The 21,227-nt window shown below is 36.5% G+C and overlaps 1 protein-coding gene across 8 annotated transcripts in view; it reads right to left on the reverse strand.

The window, feature by feature from the left end:
- The window catches only part of LOC105478808 (methyltransferase 4, N6-adenosine), a 129,542-nt gene that overhangs the window by 92,049 nt on the left and 16,266 nt on the right, over positions 1 to 21,227 (reverse strand). For 4 of the 8 annotated variants that reach the window (XR_011617057.1, XR_011617059.1, XR_011617058.1 and 1 more), the window contains exons 5-8: positions 20,363 to 20,432; positions 15,434 to 15,608; positions 12,738 to 12,844; positions 12,281 to 12,372 (exon numbers count right to left, since the gene is read on the reverse strand). Coding sequence is in view for 4 of the 8 variants with exons in the window: in XM_011736437.3 (XP_011734739.2) it covers positions 12,281 to 12,372; positions 12,738 to 12,844; positions 15,434 to 15,608; positions 20,363 to 20,432 (444 nt within the window). In the remaining 4 variants the exon portion in view is untranslated. Of the gene's footprint in view, positions 1 to 2,309; positions 2,448 to 4,688; positions 6,283 to 10,658; positions 11,474 to 12,280; positions 12,373 to 12,737; positions 12,845 to 15,433; positions 15,609 to 20,362; positions 20,433 to 21,227 lie in introns of those variants that run through there. The other 4 variants (XR_011617060.1, XM_011736435.3, XM_071085586.1 and 1 more) reach the window with 4 other exon arrangements.

Here is a 21,227-nt window from a genome sequence, read left to right on the forward strand (position 1 = left end):
CCCTTGTCAATTTTTGTCTTGCTTTTAGGCAAATGGGTGGTGGGGGGACAGAGAGATTTTCTTGTATCTACTTCTTCTCAATTGCCTTTAGTTCAAAATAATCCTCACACCAAAGTGGCACATTTTGGGGTGCATATTCTGCTACTCTTTGTTGGAATAAAGAAAAAATAATAATTAGTCCTACCTCCAATAATTTATTAAGGGAGGAAAAAGGGAAGAAAGAAAGAAGGGAGGGATGGAGCAAGGGAGGGAGGGAGGGAGGGAAGAAGGGGGGAGAGGAGGGAGGAGAGGGAAATGAAGAGAGAGGTATAGATATAGATATCAATGATATAGATACAAATTTGTTCTACGTGTTCTAAAAGAAGCATGCAAAATGCTCACTTCGATAATAATTACCTCTGACTATAAAATAGGAGGTTTCACAGAGGTTACAGAGGTGAAAAATAATTTAGAAACGCTTTGGTACTTTTGCATATTTTCCATAAGCCTAAAACTAGTCCAAAATAAGGGTTTTTTTTTAAGTGGGTCATGAAATTAGAGGTGTTGCCAGGAAGACTGTAATTTTTTTTCAAACGAGCAAATACGGAATACCTGCTAGGTTATTAGGTCCTATGCTAATCACGTTCAGTTATTTCATTTCATCCTCAAAATAATTCTATAAGGCCCAAAGATTAGCCTTCTTATTCCTTAGAAAAAGGAAGTTCAAGATAATATAGTTTAATTGCTGAAAGTCACTCAGAAGCTAAATACATCAAGACTCAACATGTAGATCTAGCTGATCTTAAAGTCTAGCTAGTTTTTTCCTGGCAGAGAAAGTACCATGAGCAAAAGCAGAGGCCTCAATCAGGTAACAGCATATAGTCCAGTCTGATTAACATTCAGGGTACATGTGGACAGTGTTGGGAGAAGCAATTTAAAAGCAGGTGGGGAACCATGTTTTTCTTTAATGATATTGACTAAAAACAGTTTTAATACTGCAACCACTCTGTTTGCCTAACCCATCGTCCAAAAGTTTCCCATTGTCAGCTACCTGACAACCAGGCCAACATTTCATCTGAGAAAATAAATTAGTTTCCCTGATGCTCTCCACTACTAGGTATCAATGTGTTTGTATATGGCTCCAGGGACTTGGATGGATACTGAAAAATCTAAGAGGTCCCAGTCAAGTTCACAGAAGTCCCAGGAGGTCTAGGTTAACCCCCTAGGAATATTTAGGGGGAAAAAGTTGGTTGTGAAGTTATCATGGTAGTTCTGACTTACTTTCAACCTGGTGCAGACTGGTCAATAGAGCTGTGAATTTAATCAAGATCCCGTCTGGAGTTATGAGTTGGCCCATATATCCAAACACTGGTATCAGATCACCATAAATTATCTGCACTTGTACTTGCGTTACATATTCCCTTTTCTAACTACCCATACAGCCTCAAATCCAGTGGAATATTTTGCAGAAGAGCTTCCTTAAAATGTGAGCTTAAAATGGCTCATCTGATTGAGCTGTTAAAATACAATGGCATGGTTAAAATGCTTATGGCTTATGTCAAAGGGTTATGTCAGATTCTGAGTGATTCTGAGTTGACTGAGGCTGTCAGTTCAACCAATGTCACTAAAATCTCCAACAAAAAATACTATGTTAATAACACAAGAATGATGATGTGGTATATTGAGAAAGGTATGTTTGGGTGATTACATATGAACCATTCTACATTTGCCCCAGGCCATACAATGAACCTCTGATTAGTAGTTGATGGACCTACTATTAAGAACTGAAGTTCAGGCCGGGCACGGTGGCTCAAGCCTGTAATCCCAGCACTTTGGGAGGCCAAGACGGGCGGATCACGAGGTCAGGAGATCGAGACCATCCTGGCTAACACGGTGAAACCCCGTCTCTACTAAAAAATACAAAAAAAAAAAAACTAGCCAGGCGTGATTGCGGGCGCCTGTAGTCCCAGCTACTCGGGAGGCTGAGGCAGGAGAATGGCGTAAACCCGGGAGGCGGAGCTTGCAGTGAGCTGAGATCCAGCCACTGCAGTCCAGCCTGGGCGACAGAGCGAGACTCCGTCTCAAAAAAAAAAAAAAAAAAAAAAAAAATCTGAAGTTCATTAGCAAACATGATGCAACAAAAAGTCCCTTAGTTTAGGAACCAGAATAGAATTCAAGTCTTGGTTATTAACCTTATGAGTAGCCTCTACGAACCTATTCCCTCATTATACCTATACCTTTGTAAGATTGTTTGGAAGATAAAGTGAAACAATTGAAGCAAAAGAACTCTAATAACCACAGAACAGTGCCAACAGTGCTGTGGTGCTTACCAAGGTATGGTAGGCCAATGGTGCAAGACATGAATCAAATGAGGTAAATCGGACAGCATCTTCAGGGAAGGGAAGGTCCTCTGAAGTGATTATAATCCTCTCAATCATATCAGGAGAAAAGCCAGCATCTGCCTGAAGCTGAATACATAAAAATGCTCAAAAGATATGTGTCTCTTGGGTAGTAAGTCTGAGACGGTAAGATTTGGGAGCCAATGATTCTCTTGTGAGAATGAGTTTGCATCATAGTATTTAGAGGACTAGAACAGGACAAGGTAAAGAGAGCCTCCTGCAAGGACAGAGCAAAGGCAGAACTAAAGCTATACCCAGATCTAGATCCAGACCTGTATCCCCAGTGTCATGGACTAGGCTTAAGGCCACTAGCCCATGGTGATGTTGGCCTCTCAAAGGTTGGCATTCAAGAGAAGAAACCTATCCCATTGGTGCCTTTCAGACCATCTGCAGAAATAGGCCTTCTTTACTTGGTCTGTGCCTTATCAACTGGAAAATTCCCTGGGTGGCACATAAAGATCAACTTCCTAACACCTGCAGCAAAGCGTAACACATCTATTTTGAACCAAATTTATGTGGCATGGGCCCAAAGTCTCTGAACATGGAAGAAACATCGTCGCTAAAAGGCGACCTATTTAGCACCTGTGGAATTCAACAAAGAGCAATGTAGAGTAGCCACACAGCTTAGTCAGTATGGCAGGAGGCAATCAAAACATGAAGCCCAAAGCCACATGTGGCCCTTGTTTTAATTTGTTTCTCAGGCAGGACCACAATGGGAGAGGAGATTTCACAGCTACCTCGTGTATGAAATCAGGTGCAGGTTACAAACAAGAAACAGAGTAAGAAAAAAAGGATGTTTAGACAGAAAAACTGTATGGGCAGTTTAATATGCTCGGGCAAAGGGATGGAATTAACATTTAATTTCCAGTGTGTTCCCTGAATGACAGTCCAGACTGTGATAAGAACTTTTTGACCTGAAATTAAAAAAAAAAAAGTGTCACATTTTTGGAGTGCTTAAAATATTCCAAGCACTATTACAAGTGCCTTGCATGTATTAACTCATTTAATCCTCATAACTCTATGAGGTAGTATTATTATTGCCTATATGCATGAATGGACACCAAGGCCTAAAGATTTAATTAACTTGCTCAAAGTCAAAAGTCAGTTGGGTTCAAACCTACACAAGTTGGCTTTAGATTACACTGACTGTGCCACACTGAACGTACTGATTTAGGTACAAAAAAGACCCTGTGTCTACAGCGGCCAAGAGAAAAGAAAAACTGGGTCACACTTTGACTAGAGGACACAAATAAAGGCTAAGGAAGAAAGGAGGACAAATGATAAAAAGGATCAAGTTTTTTAAAGAGAATCTGTTTCCAAGAGTAGTTGTGCTTTTGTGTGTTTTGTGTTGTGATTTTACTCTACTGGATCTCATGTAGAAGGGTGAAAGAGTGTCAGAGAAAGGCCAAGAATTCCAAGGATATGACGTTATGAGGCACAATTCCCCCAGTTTCTTGAGTGGTATTAGCAGTTAAGCACGTAAAGGCAAAAGAGCTCGATGGGGAAAGCTAGAGTGTAATCCTATCACTTGAGAGATCCTTAGTCATTTGCTCTGTTTTCCATGTTTTTACATAAAATACAGCATGGGCTATGGAGTCAGGAAACTGCATCCTAGTTTCGAAACTTGTTGTGTGTTTACAGACAAAATAGTCCCCTGGGCTTCAGCTTTCTCAACTATTAAATGAAGGTTGTATCTATCTCTCAGGGTTATGCAAGGATTAAATGCAGTAAGTAAAAAGCATAGCACAGAGTAACATATACTACTCAACAAATGTTAGCTGCACCGCTTTGCCTAAGCATTATTACCGAGAGTCCTAAAAGACTTTAAGCCTATGAAAAGAATGTGATAGAAAAAAAAACCCACAAAATTCTTACAAGTTATAAAAATAATATAGGAAGCTCTGAATGAAAATGCTCTAAAATATGTAAGTCCAACAGGTCAGCTGGCTAAACCAACTGTCGTAATGAAGTCAAAGTTTGATGTTCATACTCCTTCATTTTTGTTCTCATAAGGTGTGTTATTGTTAAAATTTGCAGACTCATCCTTTGTTTAAAAAGGAGTCCAATAATTAAACTGGTGTTAAAACAAGGTCCAAAGGTTTTACAGCTTTGGAGCAGAGCTAAAACTATAGCTCTTGCAACGTGAATAACAGACTATTGAATTAAGACTCTCTCTTTTTCCTTTCAGTACCAGTATTTATGACGCAAAAATGAAAGTCCAAAAACTTGGTGAGGATAAAATGTTCCCACAAAGTATATAAAATCTATAAATACTAAAAGAAGCTGGAAAGAATTCAAATGAGATCGTGAGAAGTTTGCTTCACGTTTAATACCTTTTTCCTTCTAAATAACAAGTTAGAATAGCTCCATAAACACAAAATTAAGCCTCTGATACTACACTCAACGCTCAAAGGATGAACAAACTTCAAAAATAACATATTTTTCTTTGACAAAATCAGTAAAATTGGCAAGCTTGTCAAAGAATCATTTCAGTCTAACATTTTACTTAGTGGATAAATATTTGTCGACAAGTATAAATGCTTTTCTCAAAATGCTAAGTGAAAGAAGTCAGGCACAATAGATGACACATTGCAGGATGATTCCATTTATATGAAATTCTCAAACAGCAGAACTAATGATAGAAAGCAAACCACTGTTTGCTGGGGTCAAGGATAGGAGCAGGGGATTGACTGCAAAAGAAAAAATGAGACGTTTTCAGGGTGAAGAAAGTGTTCTGTATTACGATCACTGTGGCAGACACACAATTATATATATTGTTTTCAAAATTCACTGAATTCGACGCTGAAAATTGGAGAATTTTGTGAAAATTATACCTCAATTTTTTAAAATACGCATGAATCAATATGCATTTCAAAGAATAATTTCAGTCAAAATATTTTACTTGGTAGACAAATATTAATTTGTAGAAAATCTATAAATAATATTTTTTTCACAATCACAATGTTTACTTGCCGCCATGTTTATTATAAGGAATAGCTTTTCATTTTCTTCTAGAAAAGCAAAACCAAGAAGCGCTTAGAAAGTGACCTTGAATACAATTGAAAACCCTACAAAAATGCTGTATAAACTCAGAATACTAATGCAGTACTTGGCAGTTCTTTGAATATTTTTTCCAGGACGTAATAGTATATCGAGGTTGCAAATTCAGGTCATACAAGGGCCAAGTGGATGGCATAAGTGAGCAGTACGGCGGCAGTGGTACTGTGGCAAAGTGGAGAGCACAAGGCTCCTTCCAAGTGAGCCACCACCACTAGGTCCTGCAGACTGATGCCAGGAAAGAAGAGAGGCCTCGGTGTAGCCAGAGTCTCTGATGTTTAAAAAAGAAGCAGAAATCTGAACTTTAATGTGAAATATCCCCATTTTTTAGAATAATGGTTCTAAATGTTTTTTACAACACTACATGGGCCACACAAAACACATTCATAGATAGGATTAAGACCTCTGGTCCACGGTGTATGTTTTCTGAACTTTTTCAATAGCATGGTCTTGCCATCTTTGTAGCTGCTTACCACTTAATTTGTATAGTCTAGAATAACATAGAATGTTAGTGCATCTCAAGTAAAATTCATCTCAAAATTGCATGAAGGCTAGTCACTTCTGGTCACTTACTGAAAAAAACAAGTCCTGTTAATATTCTAAGAATATGGGTTAGTAACAAAATTTTAAAAGTGAGTTAGAATGAAGGGAAAAGTGGTGAGGAAACAATGAAGAAACCACTACTTTAATCAAGATCATAGTCAGCTTCCAGACTCCAGAGCAATAAAATAATCCACATGCTGAAATTTGAGAACTTCATTGCCCCAACTAGTCCAACCTGGCTGTAAATTTCGAGCAAACAATTCCAAATATTCCCCATCTGGCTTGATGTAGTCTTTTAAAACCTCTGTTTAAAAAAGAGAAAAAACACAAAAATTATTATTGAGGAAGGAATCCATTTCCTTTTAGCAGTTAAGAGTAGAAAGGGAGAAATGTTTCATTTGTTCTTAAAAGACAGCAAGTTAATTTCAAGGATTTCATCACAGGCTTTACTATTTATAGTTAGCCATTTAAAATAAGTACCCTTGAGAATGGGAAAAATATCATCGGAACTTCCATAGTCCTAGTTTACTGGTTTTCATTTGTCGATGAGAAATGAGGACCTTAACACCTACATAGGTGACTTTTCAGTTTTCCAATACTGCTGATAGATCTCCTGAGTACTAACTTTATTTATTTATTTAATTTTTTTTTTTTTTGAGACAGAGTCTCACACTGTCACCCAGGCTGGAGTGCAATGGTGCAATCTCAGCTCACTGAAACCTCCACCTCCCCAGTTCAAGCAATTCTCCTATCTCAGCCTCCCAAGTAGCTGAGATTACAGGCACACGTCGCCACTCTTGGCTAATTTTTTGTATTTTAGTAGAGATGGGGTTTCACCGTGTTCCCCAGGCTGGTCTCGAACTCCTGAGCTCAGGCAATCCACTCACCTCGGCCTCCTAAAGTGCTAGGATTACAGGCGGGAGCCACCGCACCCAGCCAATTTATTTTTAATAAATATAATCCATACATGAAAAAGAGCTCTACAAAAATTCAAAAACAACCCATTTTAAAAAAATAAGATAAAATAAAACTCTCTCTGCAACATAAATTTCAATAAAATAATAATAAATGAAGAGCTGGATATAAACAGAAATACTGAGAACAAATAACTAACATTTAAATAACTAGCCCCCTCAGCAATAAGTTGGTAGCACTAAGAACATTTCTTCATTTTCAAATTATAGATCCTTCTTTACCTAAAATTTCATCATGGTATTTCCACAGTTAAGTATTCCTTGTATTATTCAATGTATTAATAACTACTGAACATTGTATTTTCTTGGGGAAAGAGCTGTAGGCTAAAGAGCTGTTGTCTACACTAAAGAGAGAAAAGAAGGACACAGAAACTTTTGAAAAGCACATGTTCACTCAATTGGATGACAAATACTTAAATCAATGTAATCTTGATCATGCTGCTGGTTAGCTATGCTAACCACCTAATACGAATTTGGTATAAAATTCAGATAAGAAAAATCACTAGAAAAGGTAAAATATGGTTCATAATTGCTACGTAAGATTGAGCTTGGAAGATATCTATCAAATTTCCTTTAGGAATGATAAGGGTTCTTCAGGAATACTAAAGATAGGTAAGGTTTAAAAGAGAATATATTATTTTAGGTTTCATCATGTTCTTTAGTTGCTCCCCACAGCAAAACACTTGTTCATCTGTCAGAAAGTACTGGTCCTGTTTAGCAAAAATCAAAGAAGTAGTAAAAGGTTCACTGTCTATAATTCAAGTGAACTCAAATTTGGGCTTTCATGGGTTCTAGGAGATGCTGGCATGAAGGCTTCTAACCGTTTCATAAGTACATAAATTAAATGCTACTAACCTTGAAAGAGAAAGATTTCCCTAGAGTCTTAGAGGACAATAACCCTACATCACTTTTCCATTTTCTTCCCATGAATTTAATGCCTTACCAGCCTCAATTCCCTTTTAATGTGCTCTAAGGTTACAATGAAGAAAGGTTTTGTTTGTTTTTGTTTCATTTGTTCAGATTTTTGGTACGAAGAGGTTAGCAACACTATTTTAAAAATGTAAACTGGAGTCAGCCAGTCAAAAATGTTTCCTTTTTTGAGCACCCACTATAATCAGTTTTATAAAACTTAACAAAAGAAGTCCGGGCGTGGTGGCTCAAGCCTGTAATCCCAGCACTTTGGGAGGCCGAGATGGGTGGATCACGAGGTCAGGAGATCGAGACCATCCTGGCTAACATGGTGAAACCCCGTCTCTACTAAAAAATACAAAAAACTAGCCGGGCAAGGTGGCGGGCGCCTGTAGTCCCAGCTACTTGGGAGGCTGAGGCAGGGGAATGGCGTGAACCCGGGAGGCGGAGCTTGCAGTAAGCTGAGATCCGGCCACTGTACTCCAGCCTGGGCGACAGAGCGAGACTCCATCTCAAAAAAAAAAAAAAAAAAAAAAAAAAAAACTTAACAAAAGAAGCAGAATATCCATGTTTTATGAGCATTTACAATCTAATAGAAAATGATGGTCAGGTACTTGGATGGAGTAGAAAAATATATACAACCTAACCCATTTACTACCATCCTATTTTCTCAATGTAATAAATTTTTGCATGGTTCTTCTCCTTTCTAGTTAAACCAGAATATTGTGTTTTTATAATGTTAACTACAATTATTTTATTTCAAAATAAGGTAGAAGAAATAAAGGCAAATTAATGAAAATGTATTATTCCGGTTTTTAAATATTAATTTAAAAATAAATGTGAATGTATAAATTTAAACATGAGTATGACACATAAACTTCGACAATTACATAACATCTGGAGTTAGTAAAACACACTTTAACCAATGGAGGGGATGCAATCCATGCACAGCTAGTCATTTCCTTTTTGTTCTGAAAGCATGGGGCAGGAGTAAGAGAGAAGTGGCCCAAACATCAGTGCATATAATCCCGTCAACTAAACTTCACTCTTCAGATGGAAACTGTTAGTATGTAAAGCAGTAAAAAGAAGTGGAAATTCCTCTAAGGTAAAACATGAAAGCTAAAATTTTGATTTAAATACTTCATTTCATGATTTTCCTACCTTAAATCTTCAAACAATATCACTTTATAATGTTAGGTTGTAAACCATAGCTATTGATAGCTTATCTTTCAATCTATCGGACAAAATTTCAAAACTTATGCAAATGTATCATTTTGAAATGCCATATGCTACCAATGTGGTCTCCTACATTTTGCAGCAGAAATAACCAATTAAACTTTAGAAAAAAAAATCGGGGTGTTTCTAGATACCAAAGAGAAAACATTTCATTTTATGAATTTGCATAAAACAGTTTAAGAACATTTAAATGTAAAAGTTGTAAGCATTATATACAGAATATATAACAGCCCAAACTCCTAGAGTTATGATTTCAGGGTAAAATATACTGCAGAAATCTGAGAGATGCTTTCTGAAATATATAGAAAGGTGAACTATACTAAATATACATACAGTAACATGAACTCAAAAATAAAATATTACAATATTTCGTATCACTACTTAACCAAAACATAAGATTTTATATATATGGAGTTATTCAGATGTTTCCTCCAGAATCTAACTTCTGTTTTTAAATGTTTTCAATCCTAAAAATGTGTTTGTGCTGCTCTCTACAGGGAATGAGGAAGAACTGCATCTCAAAGATACAAGCTGTAATGCTTTAGGGCAAGACTCATTTTTATTCACTATTTTAAAACCTGTCTCCTGAGGCTCATCTTTAAATATAACTTTATTTTATTTTAAAGGAATTGATACATAGTTTACTATCATTTCAGAATGAGAAGTTTACGGTCTTAGCTTCTGAATTTTTAAAAGAAAAAAATAAGGCTTGAGATAAACACTGACTTAAGCTTTGTTACCAAATGATAAATAAAATTCAAATGAGAGGAATACATATACATATATAATCAGGTATTACTAGTGCCAAGTGTAATTTTTTTTCACAAGGAACAATGTAATCTCACTTTCCATTTGAGTTATATATTAAAGCATTAAAAGTCTATGACAGTCCAAAGTGTTAGGCAATCGATTATTCACTGAGGATCCTTCTTAGTCAAAGAACAGATTATCAGGTAGACATCTGTATATGTCTCAAATGAAGTAATACTATAAACACCTTCTAGAGGCTGGGCGCAGTGGCTCATGCCTGTAATCCCAGCACTTTGGGAGGCTGAGGCAGGTGAATCACTTGAGGTCAGGAGTTCGAGACCAGCGTGGTGAACATGGCAAAACCTCGTCTCTACTAAAAATACAAAAATCAGCCAGGCATAGTGGCACATGTCTGCAGGCCCAGCCACTCAGGAGGCTGAGGCAGGAGAATCACTTGAACCCAGGAGGCAGAGGCTGCAGTGACCCAAGATCAGGCCACTGTTTGTGACAGAGTGAGACTCTGTCTCAAAAAAAAAACCATTAAAAGAAGACCCTACTGCATAAGCCATTTAAGATAACAGAAATCCTAAGTGCTAGCAACAAAAATTCTCTGGGAATTTGTGTTCACTTTCTACACATCCCAGTTCATGAACTGCCTCATATTCTGCAAGGTAACATAAGCTCCCTGTAGCTTTCCTGAGTGGCAACTTATAGGAGTTTTGTAGTTGTTGTTGTTGGTAGAAATTACCAAACTAACAAAATATGTATTCCTGAAGAAATTCTTTGTGTTTTTTGTTTGTTTGTTTGTTTCTTTTTTTAATTTATTTTTTTTTTTATTATACTTTAAGTTCTAGGGTACATGTGCACAATGTGCAGGTTTGTTACATATGTATACATGTGCCATGTTGGTGTGCTGCACCCATTAACTCATCATTTACATTAGGTATATCTCCTAATGCTATCCCTCCTCCCTCCCCCGACCCCACAACAGGCCCCGGTGTGTGATGTTCCCCTTCCTGTGTCCGAGTGTTCTCACTGTTCAATTCCCACCTATGAGTGAGAAGATGTGGTGTTTGGTTTCCTGTCCTTGTGATAGTTTGCTGAGAATAATGGTTTCCAGCTTCATTCATGTCCCTACAAAGGACATGAACTCATCCTTTTTTATGGCTGCATAGTATCCCATAGTATATATGTGACACATTTTCTTAATCCAGTCTGTCATTGATGGACATTTGGGTTGGTTCCAAGTCTTTGCTATTGTGAATAGTGCTGCAATAAACAAATGTGTGCATGTGTCTTTATAACAGCATGATTTATAATCCTTTGGGTATATACCCAGTAATGGGATGCCTGGGTCAAATGGTATTTCTAGTTCTAGATCCTTGAGGAATCGCCACACTGTCTTCCACAATGGTTGAACTAGTTTAGAGTCCCACCAACAGTTTGAAAGTGTTCCTGTGTCTCCACATCCTCTCCAGCACCTGTTGCTTCCTGACTTTTTAACGATCGCCATTCTAACTGATGTGAGATGGTATCTCATTGTGGTTTTGATTTGCATTTCTTAGTGATGATGAGCATTTTTTCATGTGTCTGTTGGCTGCATAAATGTCTTCTTTTGAGAAGTATCTGTTCACATAAACTTTGAATATTAAATTCAGTATCTCTCAAGGACTTTACATTTTGATGTTTTTAAATTCTGACTTGAAAAATTTAGCATTCATTGAGCTTCTACCACATGCTACAGAACTTTCAATATAACTAATTCTCACAACTCTAGAAGACTAAATATCACTGTTCCCTCTTTAAATGAGGACTTGATATAGAAAAATATCTGAGTGACTTGCCCAACTCCCAGAGCCAGGATTCAAACTCATGTTAGTCCATTTCTAAAGCCAAATTCCCCATTATTCCCTGCTGCTTAGTTTCATTGAATGATAAACATTATACTAAAGTATTAAGACTAGTGAGAATTTGCAGGCTGCAGCAATTACTGTCAATGTTCCAGAAAAGCAACACTACCTTTTAAAAAAAACGTAAAAGTGAGAGCCACTAACCAAATATCAAGGGACTTCTATCTCTCTGACTACTATTCTGAGTTCCTGGTTTTAGGACAAGCAAGAGATAGAGCCCCGGTAGTAAAATAAAGGGTCTATCTGAACTACATTCTCAGATGCCCATCAGCATTCATTGTGTCAGCCCAGTGATGGGAAGCAACTGATAGCAAGGGGAATCTGAAAAATGGTATAACTGGAAAAGCTGAGTAACACAAAACTAATCTATTCTCTATTTTATAGAGATAGAGAAATAGTTTTAGAATATTCATTAACCCACATCTGACTTAATTTCCGAATCTGTAGGCCATTTAAATACTAAATGTATTCTTTTTTTCAAATTTGACAAAAGTGGTAACAATTCTATTTTATAAAAACATACCAGCAAGCGGTGGTTTATGTGAGTGAAGAGTACAGGGCACGCTGACAATTAATTTGTGGTCTGGAATGGGGAGCACGTTTACATCTGCATTCCTAATTAAACAGAACAAGAAAGTAAACTATATTTTTTAAAACAATTTTTTATATATAAGTCACAGCTGCATTGATTTTTGTTCTCTTTCTGTATCTGATTTTAAAACAAATTTTACAATCAATGAAAGAAATTAACAATTTAAGTATTGAGACATTCCTATCATTTCATTTTCCATAATAATGACAAGTACACACTAGATAAAATATAAAGTTTCCTGTGCCATACCACCCATTCTTTTCTACACTGGGCCATTTTCAGATTTTCAAAAACATAAAAATTTCAAAAAGTCAATGATTACTAAGATAATCATTTAAAGCGTAAAAATTAATACATGTATACAATTTTGAAAAATCGCCTTTCCTACCTCAATGGTAGAGCAGTTTTTTCTTGAACTCTCCCCAGTATAAGACCTTCATAAGGCTTTTTGTGTGGAGAATCTAATGGGAACACGAACTCTCCTGAATTGGTGATCTGATAGGAAGGAGCCAACAAAAGAGGGTTATTTTTTCCCATCACTATAGAGCTTCCACACACACACCAAAGAAATTAAACCTCCAGGCTAGTGCCGTTCAGTACAAATATTATGTGAGCCACATTTATCATTTTAAATTTTCTAACAGGAACACCTAAAGAAGTAAAAAAAATGCAATGAAATCAATTTTAATTACATATTTAATTCAATCTAACATACCTGAAATACTATCATTTCAATATGTAATCAATTCAGAAAACTTATTGAGATATGTTACATTCTTTCTTTTGTACTATGCCTGAAATCCAAAGTATAGTTTATACTTAACAGTACATTTCAGTTTGGATTAGCCACATTTCAAGTGCTGAAGTGTCACACGTGTTAGTGGCTATCATATTAGACATTGCTTCTATAAGAGATTTTTTTAAATACCATATAAATATTTCAAATATAACTTCATTATCATCTTGCACGTAAAACAATCTCTACTCTTAACTAAAATTGATTCCTAGAAACCACGACATCAGTAATTTATTAGTTCATGCAAATGAACTAATAAATGAATTACTAATGAATGAACTAATAAATGAATTAGCAATATGACTAAGTAGATCATAATACACAGCTCCCTTTAGTTATAGGAAATAGTATCATTAAACATTGTCAAAGCCAAAATTAGTAAGGATAGAAACTGGGTGGCTGATAGACAATACCTAGTCCAGAGACTGGCCCTGGGCATTATAAATTCAGAAATTCAATTTCATCATTTCACCCTGGGATGATCATACTCTCAAAGATTCATTTAAGCTAATCAAACTCAAAAATAATTTAAAATATCAATTCATTAATTTACCATGGGAATATATATTTTCACTGTCAGAACACTGCTATCTGTGAAACCCTTTATCCTATATCAATGTACCTAAACAACCAAATCAGTAATCAAAAGTCTTTTATCTCCTCTAGGGCCAATCAGACACAGCATCTCCTACAAAAAGTGCTGTATAAATACTGGCACGTTGGGTAGCCTTTATATTCAATGCACATTACTCCTCCTATCATAACAATATGTATAATTACCTAATAAATGCTTCATATAACATAATAGATGATATTTATGTTTTGAATTATACCATCTCTTAGAACTGATTACTACTACAGATTAATAATCTTATTTTTATGTATTAACATTTTACTGGGTTTGATTTCAAAAGATGACCTCCTCCTGACTGTGGTCCCAGTTTCTGACTATAAAAGAACTATCATAATAGGCAAGATGGAATGGGGTAGTATACTCCTATCATGGTCCTATACCAAATTAACCAACACTAAGACCAAAGTACAGCATGAAAACAAAGATACAACTGTAAGTCTTTGTCAAGTCCCATAACATAGGTATAAATAAACAATATATACTTGTCCCTGCTTATCCACAGTTTCACTTTCCAGGGTTTCAGGTACTCATGGTCAACTGTAGCCCAGAGATAGGTAAATACAGTACAGTAAGATATTTATTTTGAGACAGAGAGAGACCACATTTATATAACATTTACAGTATATTGCTATAATATTCTATTTTATTATTAGTTATTATTGTTTATCTCTCTATTTATAAATAAACTTTCTCATAGGTATGTATTATAGAAAAAAAATCATATATGGGGTTCAGTACCATCTATGGTTTCAGGCATCCATTGGGGTCCTAGAATGTATCCCCCAAGGATAAGGAGGAACTACTGTACACAGCTTTTAGAAGATATTCCAGTAGATGAAAAAGTATACACAAAGCCATAAAAAGTACAACTCCACTGTGTTAAAAATGAATATGCTTGCAATATAAACATCAAACACTAAAATAATAGCTTGGCTTATCTTTTCAAAATTTAGGAAGGCTTTTATAGATCATCTAAATAGTCAATGTATCTTTAAAAGGAAGCCTGATGAACTCTAAATTGATGCCTTATTTTTCTGTATTTTTTTGGTAATCTTGTAGCATGCAGAGATATTAAAGATCATTCAACCAATTCTAGAGTTTGAATCATTTCTTTCAAAAATATGCACAGCAGCACAAAAGGCACTGAGGACATAAGTTAACAAGATTTAGAGCATAAAAGGTTCTTGGTTCTGGCATCTTCCCATCCCCTCTACAATGGGTTACTTTGCTATTCCTTGCCCTCATCCCCCACGAAATAAGAAAAAGAAATCACAAAGGGTGGTTGAAATTGTGAGTATATAAAGGGGAAGAAGAGGAAGGGTAAGACTATTTCTGTGTTTGGTGATATATAACCTCCCTAAGTTTTTGCTGTTTTTTAAACAAGACATAATCAGAGCTTTTAAAATTTTCATCCTGATATCTTCCTGACTGATTTCCCAAAGCCAGCAGTTTGAGGCCCCATTACAAAAAGACATACAAAAAAAAAATAGCCTTGAGAATAAAAATATAAAAGTGCTAAGTAGCAAAGCAAAAGTCTGATTTAGCCCATGTTGAAGGAGTAGAGCAGTGACATGTTGAGCATTACAAAGTAGATGCTACCTTTACGTGACTTCTATCAAGCTGTATTAACAAACAAGCTAACTTCTGAACTTACTTTTACCCAGTGCCACTCAGCAACTACCTCCACAGACCAAGAGGGATAAAGTTCTTCCTTTATAAAACGTAGGTGTTTCTGTCTATTGGTCACCCAAGTAACAAGAAGACAGTTTGGAGCAGCCAATTTAGGGATAGGTATTTGCTTTATTTGCAGGGGTGACAAATAACTGTACCTAAAAATAAACAGAAAAAAGGATGAGCAAAATTCACTGCAAAAAAAGAAAAATAAGCAGGGAGAAGACATGCATAACACTGACTCCACAAATGCAAAGCTCTTACTGCTAGTTATTTGTGTAGCAAAATATAAAGCCACAGTGCCACCCAGTGGACCCATTATTACACACAAGTCAAAAATCACCTTTTTTTTTTTACTAGTTTAAAAACGCCAGGCTGTATTTTTCTTTTTTTAGTCACTTCTAAATGCATTACATTTCAGTAATTTTACTATTTACAATACTTTTTCTCCAATTCAAAATTAAGCAAATATTGTTGTTTAGATCTCATAGTCTGTGTTACACAGGAGCCCCGTCACAGTGAGTCTTGAAACTAGTCTCTCAATAACCTAAGTCAAACCCTACAAGCCTTACCTGGCACCAAATCAGTGTTGCAAAATTGGTAATGCTAAAGCCAATCTATTCCAATGAAGCTTCTCCTAGCCCTAGAATCCTCAAACCCTGCACAAAATGCTGACTCCCTGTGTCATCTATCATCTCACCCATCCTCATCTCCATCCCACTGCATTTACAACCCCCAATCTATCATCTCGCTTTCTGCCTTCCCAGTCAATTCCACTGGGTTCTCTGAAGCCCTCATGTTTTCACTGTATAAAACAAAATCTATAATCTTGTACCTCCTGGCCATAGAGTATAATGTCTAGTTTGTCCTGCAAAAATACTACTTGCTCTACAATATTCAATCAAATGAATATGGCCCTTTCTCCAACATTCAGAGGGAGGGGAGAAGTCATTATTCTCCTGGCTCCCCCATTGCTGTTTCTAGGGTATAACTCATCCACCTTTGCAAAAAACCCTTTCTCTTTGAGAGGTATGCTATCCAGCTATGTTAGCCTCTACTGTTGCTTATTGAATCCATTTCATCCTCAACATATTCAATAAGGACTTAAGCTCTGAGATCCCTCTACCTCAACAACACAAAACTGGCCATTATTCTGAACAATTTCAAAGCACAATTCATATAATGTACATACTTCAACTATTTTTCACCTAAACAAATACAACTGCCTTCATCCCACTTCCATAATCCACTCCAATGCCATAACCTGGACCCTGTCATCACTCACACTTGCTCCCTCTCTGAAACCATAAACATCAATCTCTGGCAATAACTTCCTATGCCTCACCTACTCTTTGACCTTATCTAGCAGTTTATTCCTGACCACACTTACTCTTCGTGCCTGTGGACCACCAATCGCTTCATTGCCTTCTCACTAGCACTCTCAGTTCCCATCCTCCCTTTACCCTTCAACCTCACAGTTTCCGCAAACCTCCAATCTTAAATCAATATCACAGTTTTATTCAATTTGTTTGTACAGGGAAAATCAGGTGAAGAAAATGCAGACAAACTGGATATTAAAAGTTCATTAAATCCACTCTCAGGATCTCAAACTACTCAGCAATTCCTTTACTTATCCTTGGTCAAGTACCACAAACCCTCACCCCGTTCAGATCCCTTACCCAAACTCTCTCATACATCAGCACAACGAGGCCACCAACCTCCTTCAAATACCCAATCCTAACCCCTCTCCTTTATATACCTTTACTTATCTATTTCCATACATTTCCTCTTAAAGGAAATGGCATGATTTCACCTATTAAAGTTTATCCCTCCAGTTGTATTCTCTTATTCCCATATACTAGTATCTTGTAATACCAATTATCTTCTCCTTCTGTATTTTCAACTTCTCTAGTAGTTCTTTACCATCAACCTATGATTATCCTATCTCATTTGAAAAGAAGATGAGAAAAGGAGAACAGAGAAAAGGAGAAGAGAGAGTAAGGAGATGAAAAGGTGCGGAGGGGAGGAGAGGAGAAAGAAGGGGACAGAGTATACAGAAGAGAAATTCCCTCAATTCTGTCTCCTTCCATCTACAACTAAGCTAATGACTTGCATGTAAATCCTTCTACTTTCTCTCCTTTATTTTATTCCTTAGTTGACTCCAATGAGACTTTTACCATTATGCCTACCCTGAAAAACGTAAATGACTTCCCAATGGCCAAATGCAACAAACATTGGAATCCAGCTCTAGCATGTGACAACTGTACGTCAGGAACAATCAATAAATACTTCTTAAAACAAATAGAGTAGGGCGTGGTAGCTCACGCCTGTAATCTTAACACTTTGGGAGGCCAAGGCAGGTGGATCACCTGAGATCAGAAGTTTGAGATTAGCCTGGCCAACATGGTGAAACCCCATCTCTACTAAAAAAAAGACAAAAATTAGCCGGGTGTGGTGGTGGACACCTGTAATCCCAGCTACTCAGGAGGCTAAGGCAGGAGAATCACCTGAACCCAGGAGGTGGAGGTTACAATGAGCTGAGATCAAACCATTGCACTCCAGCCTGGGTGACAAGAGCGAAACTCTGTCTCAAAAAAAAAAAGAGCAAAAGAATTCAGATCTCAAGCACCCACGTTTCCTGCCATCTAAACAAGTACTCTTCATAATCAAAGTGATGAAAGAACTAATTTTGCTACAGTATGAAGAATGTCAGGTCAAACATCTGAAGTTACATGGTTTCAATAACTGCAGATTCCTTGATTGCCTTAAATTAACTGGGTTGATTTGTATGGAGAAAGAGGCAATATTCATATCGCCTCTTCTAGCTCTAAGTTCATGGAAATCACTGAGCAAATTCTAAAACATGCATATTAATGTGATGCAATGGAAAGTATGCAAAAAACAAAAAGAAAATGGTGAGAATGTAGAAAAACTAGACCCCTCATTGCTGGTGGGAATACAAAATGCTGCAGGCACTGTAGAAAATAGTTTGATAGCTCCTCAAAAACTTAAAGATAGAATTACATGGTGCAGTAATTCTACTCCTAGGTACACATCCAAGAGAACTATTAATAAAAATGTATTGCCCAGAGTTAGCCAAACTGCAAAGTTTGAAGGCCCAGTCCTCAAGACACCTCACTTCAAAAACCAACTACAAGTTAAGGTAGTTTCCAAAGCAACCCACAGAATCAAAAATTTGCTAAACGAACAAAACTTACTGAAAGCTTTTATATTCAGTTACAATTTCTCAAGGGTAAGGATACAAATTAAAATCAGCCAAAGAAAGAGAGTTAAAAGATACTAAAGAAATATGACAACTGAACATGTATAATCCAGAATTTTATTTGCTACAAAGAACATTCCTGGGACAATCAGTGTAACCTGAAAAATATCTGTACATAATATTTATCAATGTTGATTACCTATTTTGATAATTACGTTATGTAAGACAATTATCTTTGTTTTTAGGAAATACATACTGAAATATTCAAGGGTACCTTTCCCTTTCTCTTAATCCATTCTCAAGTAACTCACAAAAAAATTATATAAAGATATAGATATCTACACACACAGAAAAGAGATACATGAATTCTTTGTATGATTCTCGCAACTTTAAAAGAAACAAATCTGGCCAGGCATGATGGCTCACATGTGTAGTCTCAGCACTATGGGAGGCTGAGGCAGGAGGATCATTTGAGACTAGGAGTTCAAGACCAACCTGGGCAACATAGCAAGACACTGTCTCTACAAAAAAAATGTTTTAAATAGCCGAGTGTAGTGGCATGCACCTGCAGTCCCAACTACTCAGGAGGCTGAGGCAGCAGGCACATTTGAACCAGAAGTTTGAGGCTGTAGTGAGCTGTGATTGCATCACTGCATTCCAGCATGGGCAACAGAGTGAGGCCCTACCTCAAAAAAAAAGAAGAAGAAGAAGAAGAAAAAGAAAACAAAAGAAACAAATCCTACTGGCACAGTTCATAAGAAGCATAAGAAAGGTGAGGATCACTGTGGAGAAGAAGAAATTTCATATGAAGTTTAAGTCAAGGAAATTGGAATTTTTCAGTCTAGAAAACTGAAAAGTGAGAGAAAATGTAACTGAAGACATTTATTAAAATTGAAAGGAAATGGCCAGGCGCGGTAGCTCATGCCTGTAATCCCAGTCACTTTGGGAGGCTGAGGCAGACAGGTCATGAGGTCAAGAGTTCGAGACCAGCCTGGCCAATATGGTGAAACCCCATATCTACTGAAAAAACAAAAATTAGCCAGGCATGGTGGTATGCGCCTGTAGTCCCAGCTACTCGGGAGGCTGACGCAGAAGAATGGCTTGAACTTAGGAGGTGGTGGTTCCAGTAAGCCGAGATTACACCACTGCACTCCAGCCTGGCGACAGAGTGAGACTCCATCTCAAAAAAAAAAGGAATTGAAAGGAAAAAAACGTTTAATGCTATTGAAAGGAAATATCATCTTAGTAACTAATTGAACATATCACCCTAAGATGTAACATAAACTAAAAAATTAAAAATAAAAACAAATTTAAGAATGAATTAGATAAATTCATTCATAACACATTATTAAGGAAAACTAGAAATATTTTGGCACATATTGCTAAACTTTAGAATTTGATACCAAAGAAGACAGATATGTTGTCCTTTGGTGTTAACAGAAACAGCCCTGAACTGCTTATGGTGATTAATAAATGCACTACTTTTGACATTGTTACACTTATATATAGTTACAGTTCAAGAGAATTAACTAGTTAAGGAAATCAAACTGTTAAAACTATTGAAAGCATTTTAGGAGTTTCAGATAACCTATATCATGAAGTAATACCAATAGTATATTAAACTATCATGTACAAAGCACTACAGGCTTTTTAGAAAGCATTTCTAACAGTTAATTCATTTCCACTTACCTATTACTTCTTTTAACTGATTTGTTCTGCCATGGCGGATCTATCACAATTACATCAAATGTTTTCCTATCTGAAAACAAAGATACAATTTCAGAAAATACCTTCTCTATGTGATCACTTTAAAAACTAAACATGTTCTTCAAAACTCAAGTGATTTAACTATGGAATATAATGGAATGCACTGAAAGGATCTGTATACATCGCATTTATTCAAACAGAGTAATTTATCATTAAATATTAGATGTTTCCCTTACCTCTAGCATTGTATCATAATTTTCACCTACTGCAATTTTTACAGAGACTACCTGCAGATGACCATAGCTCAGTAAGCTGAACCTAATGATCTGTGAATTACCTATGCATCTTGGCAGCCACATTAATATAGTCCTAAGAAATCTAGGTCATTTTTTTTTACTTTTTATTTTAAAACAATTTCACCCTTTATAACTGACATATTGACCATAATAAAACTTCCCCAATTATTTACTAATGTACTTTTTCAGACTCAGGATCAAAGCCAGGATCAAACATTGCATTTAGCTGCCATCCCTCCTAACTCTACTCCACCCTGAAAAAGTTCCTCGGTCTTCATCTTTCATGATTTTGAAACTTTTAAATGCTACCAATTATTTTATAGGATATCCCTCAATCTGGGTCTAGTATTTTCTCATGATTAAATGTAGGTTATTTGTTTTTGGCAAGAGAACCACCAAAGTAATGCCTGCCATGCCCCTATCAGTGCAACATATCAGGAGGTAAAGGATGTTAAAAAGTCTTTGGTTAAAGTGTTATCTGCTGAGTTTCACCAGTTTTTCCCTTGTAATTAACAAGTATCTTGGGAGGAGATACTTTAAGACCATGAAAA

The sequence above is a fragment of the Macaca nemestrina genome, chromosome 19 (genome assembly GCF_043159975.1).
Source record: "Macaca nemestrina isolate mMacNem1 chromosome 19, mMacNem.hap1, whole genome shotgun sequence".
Taxonomy (NCBI): domain Eukaryota; kingdom Metazoa; phylum Chordata; class Mammalia; order Primates; family Cercopithecidae; genus Macaca; species Macaca nemestrina.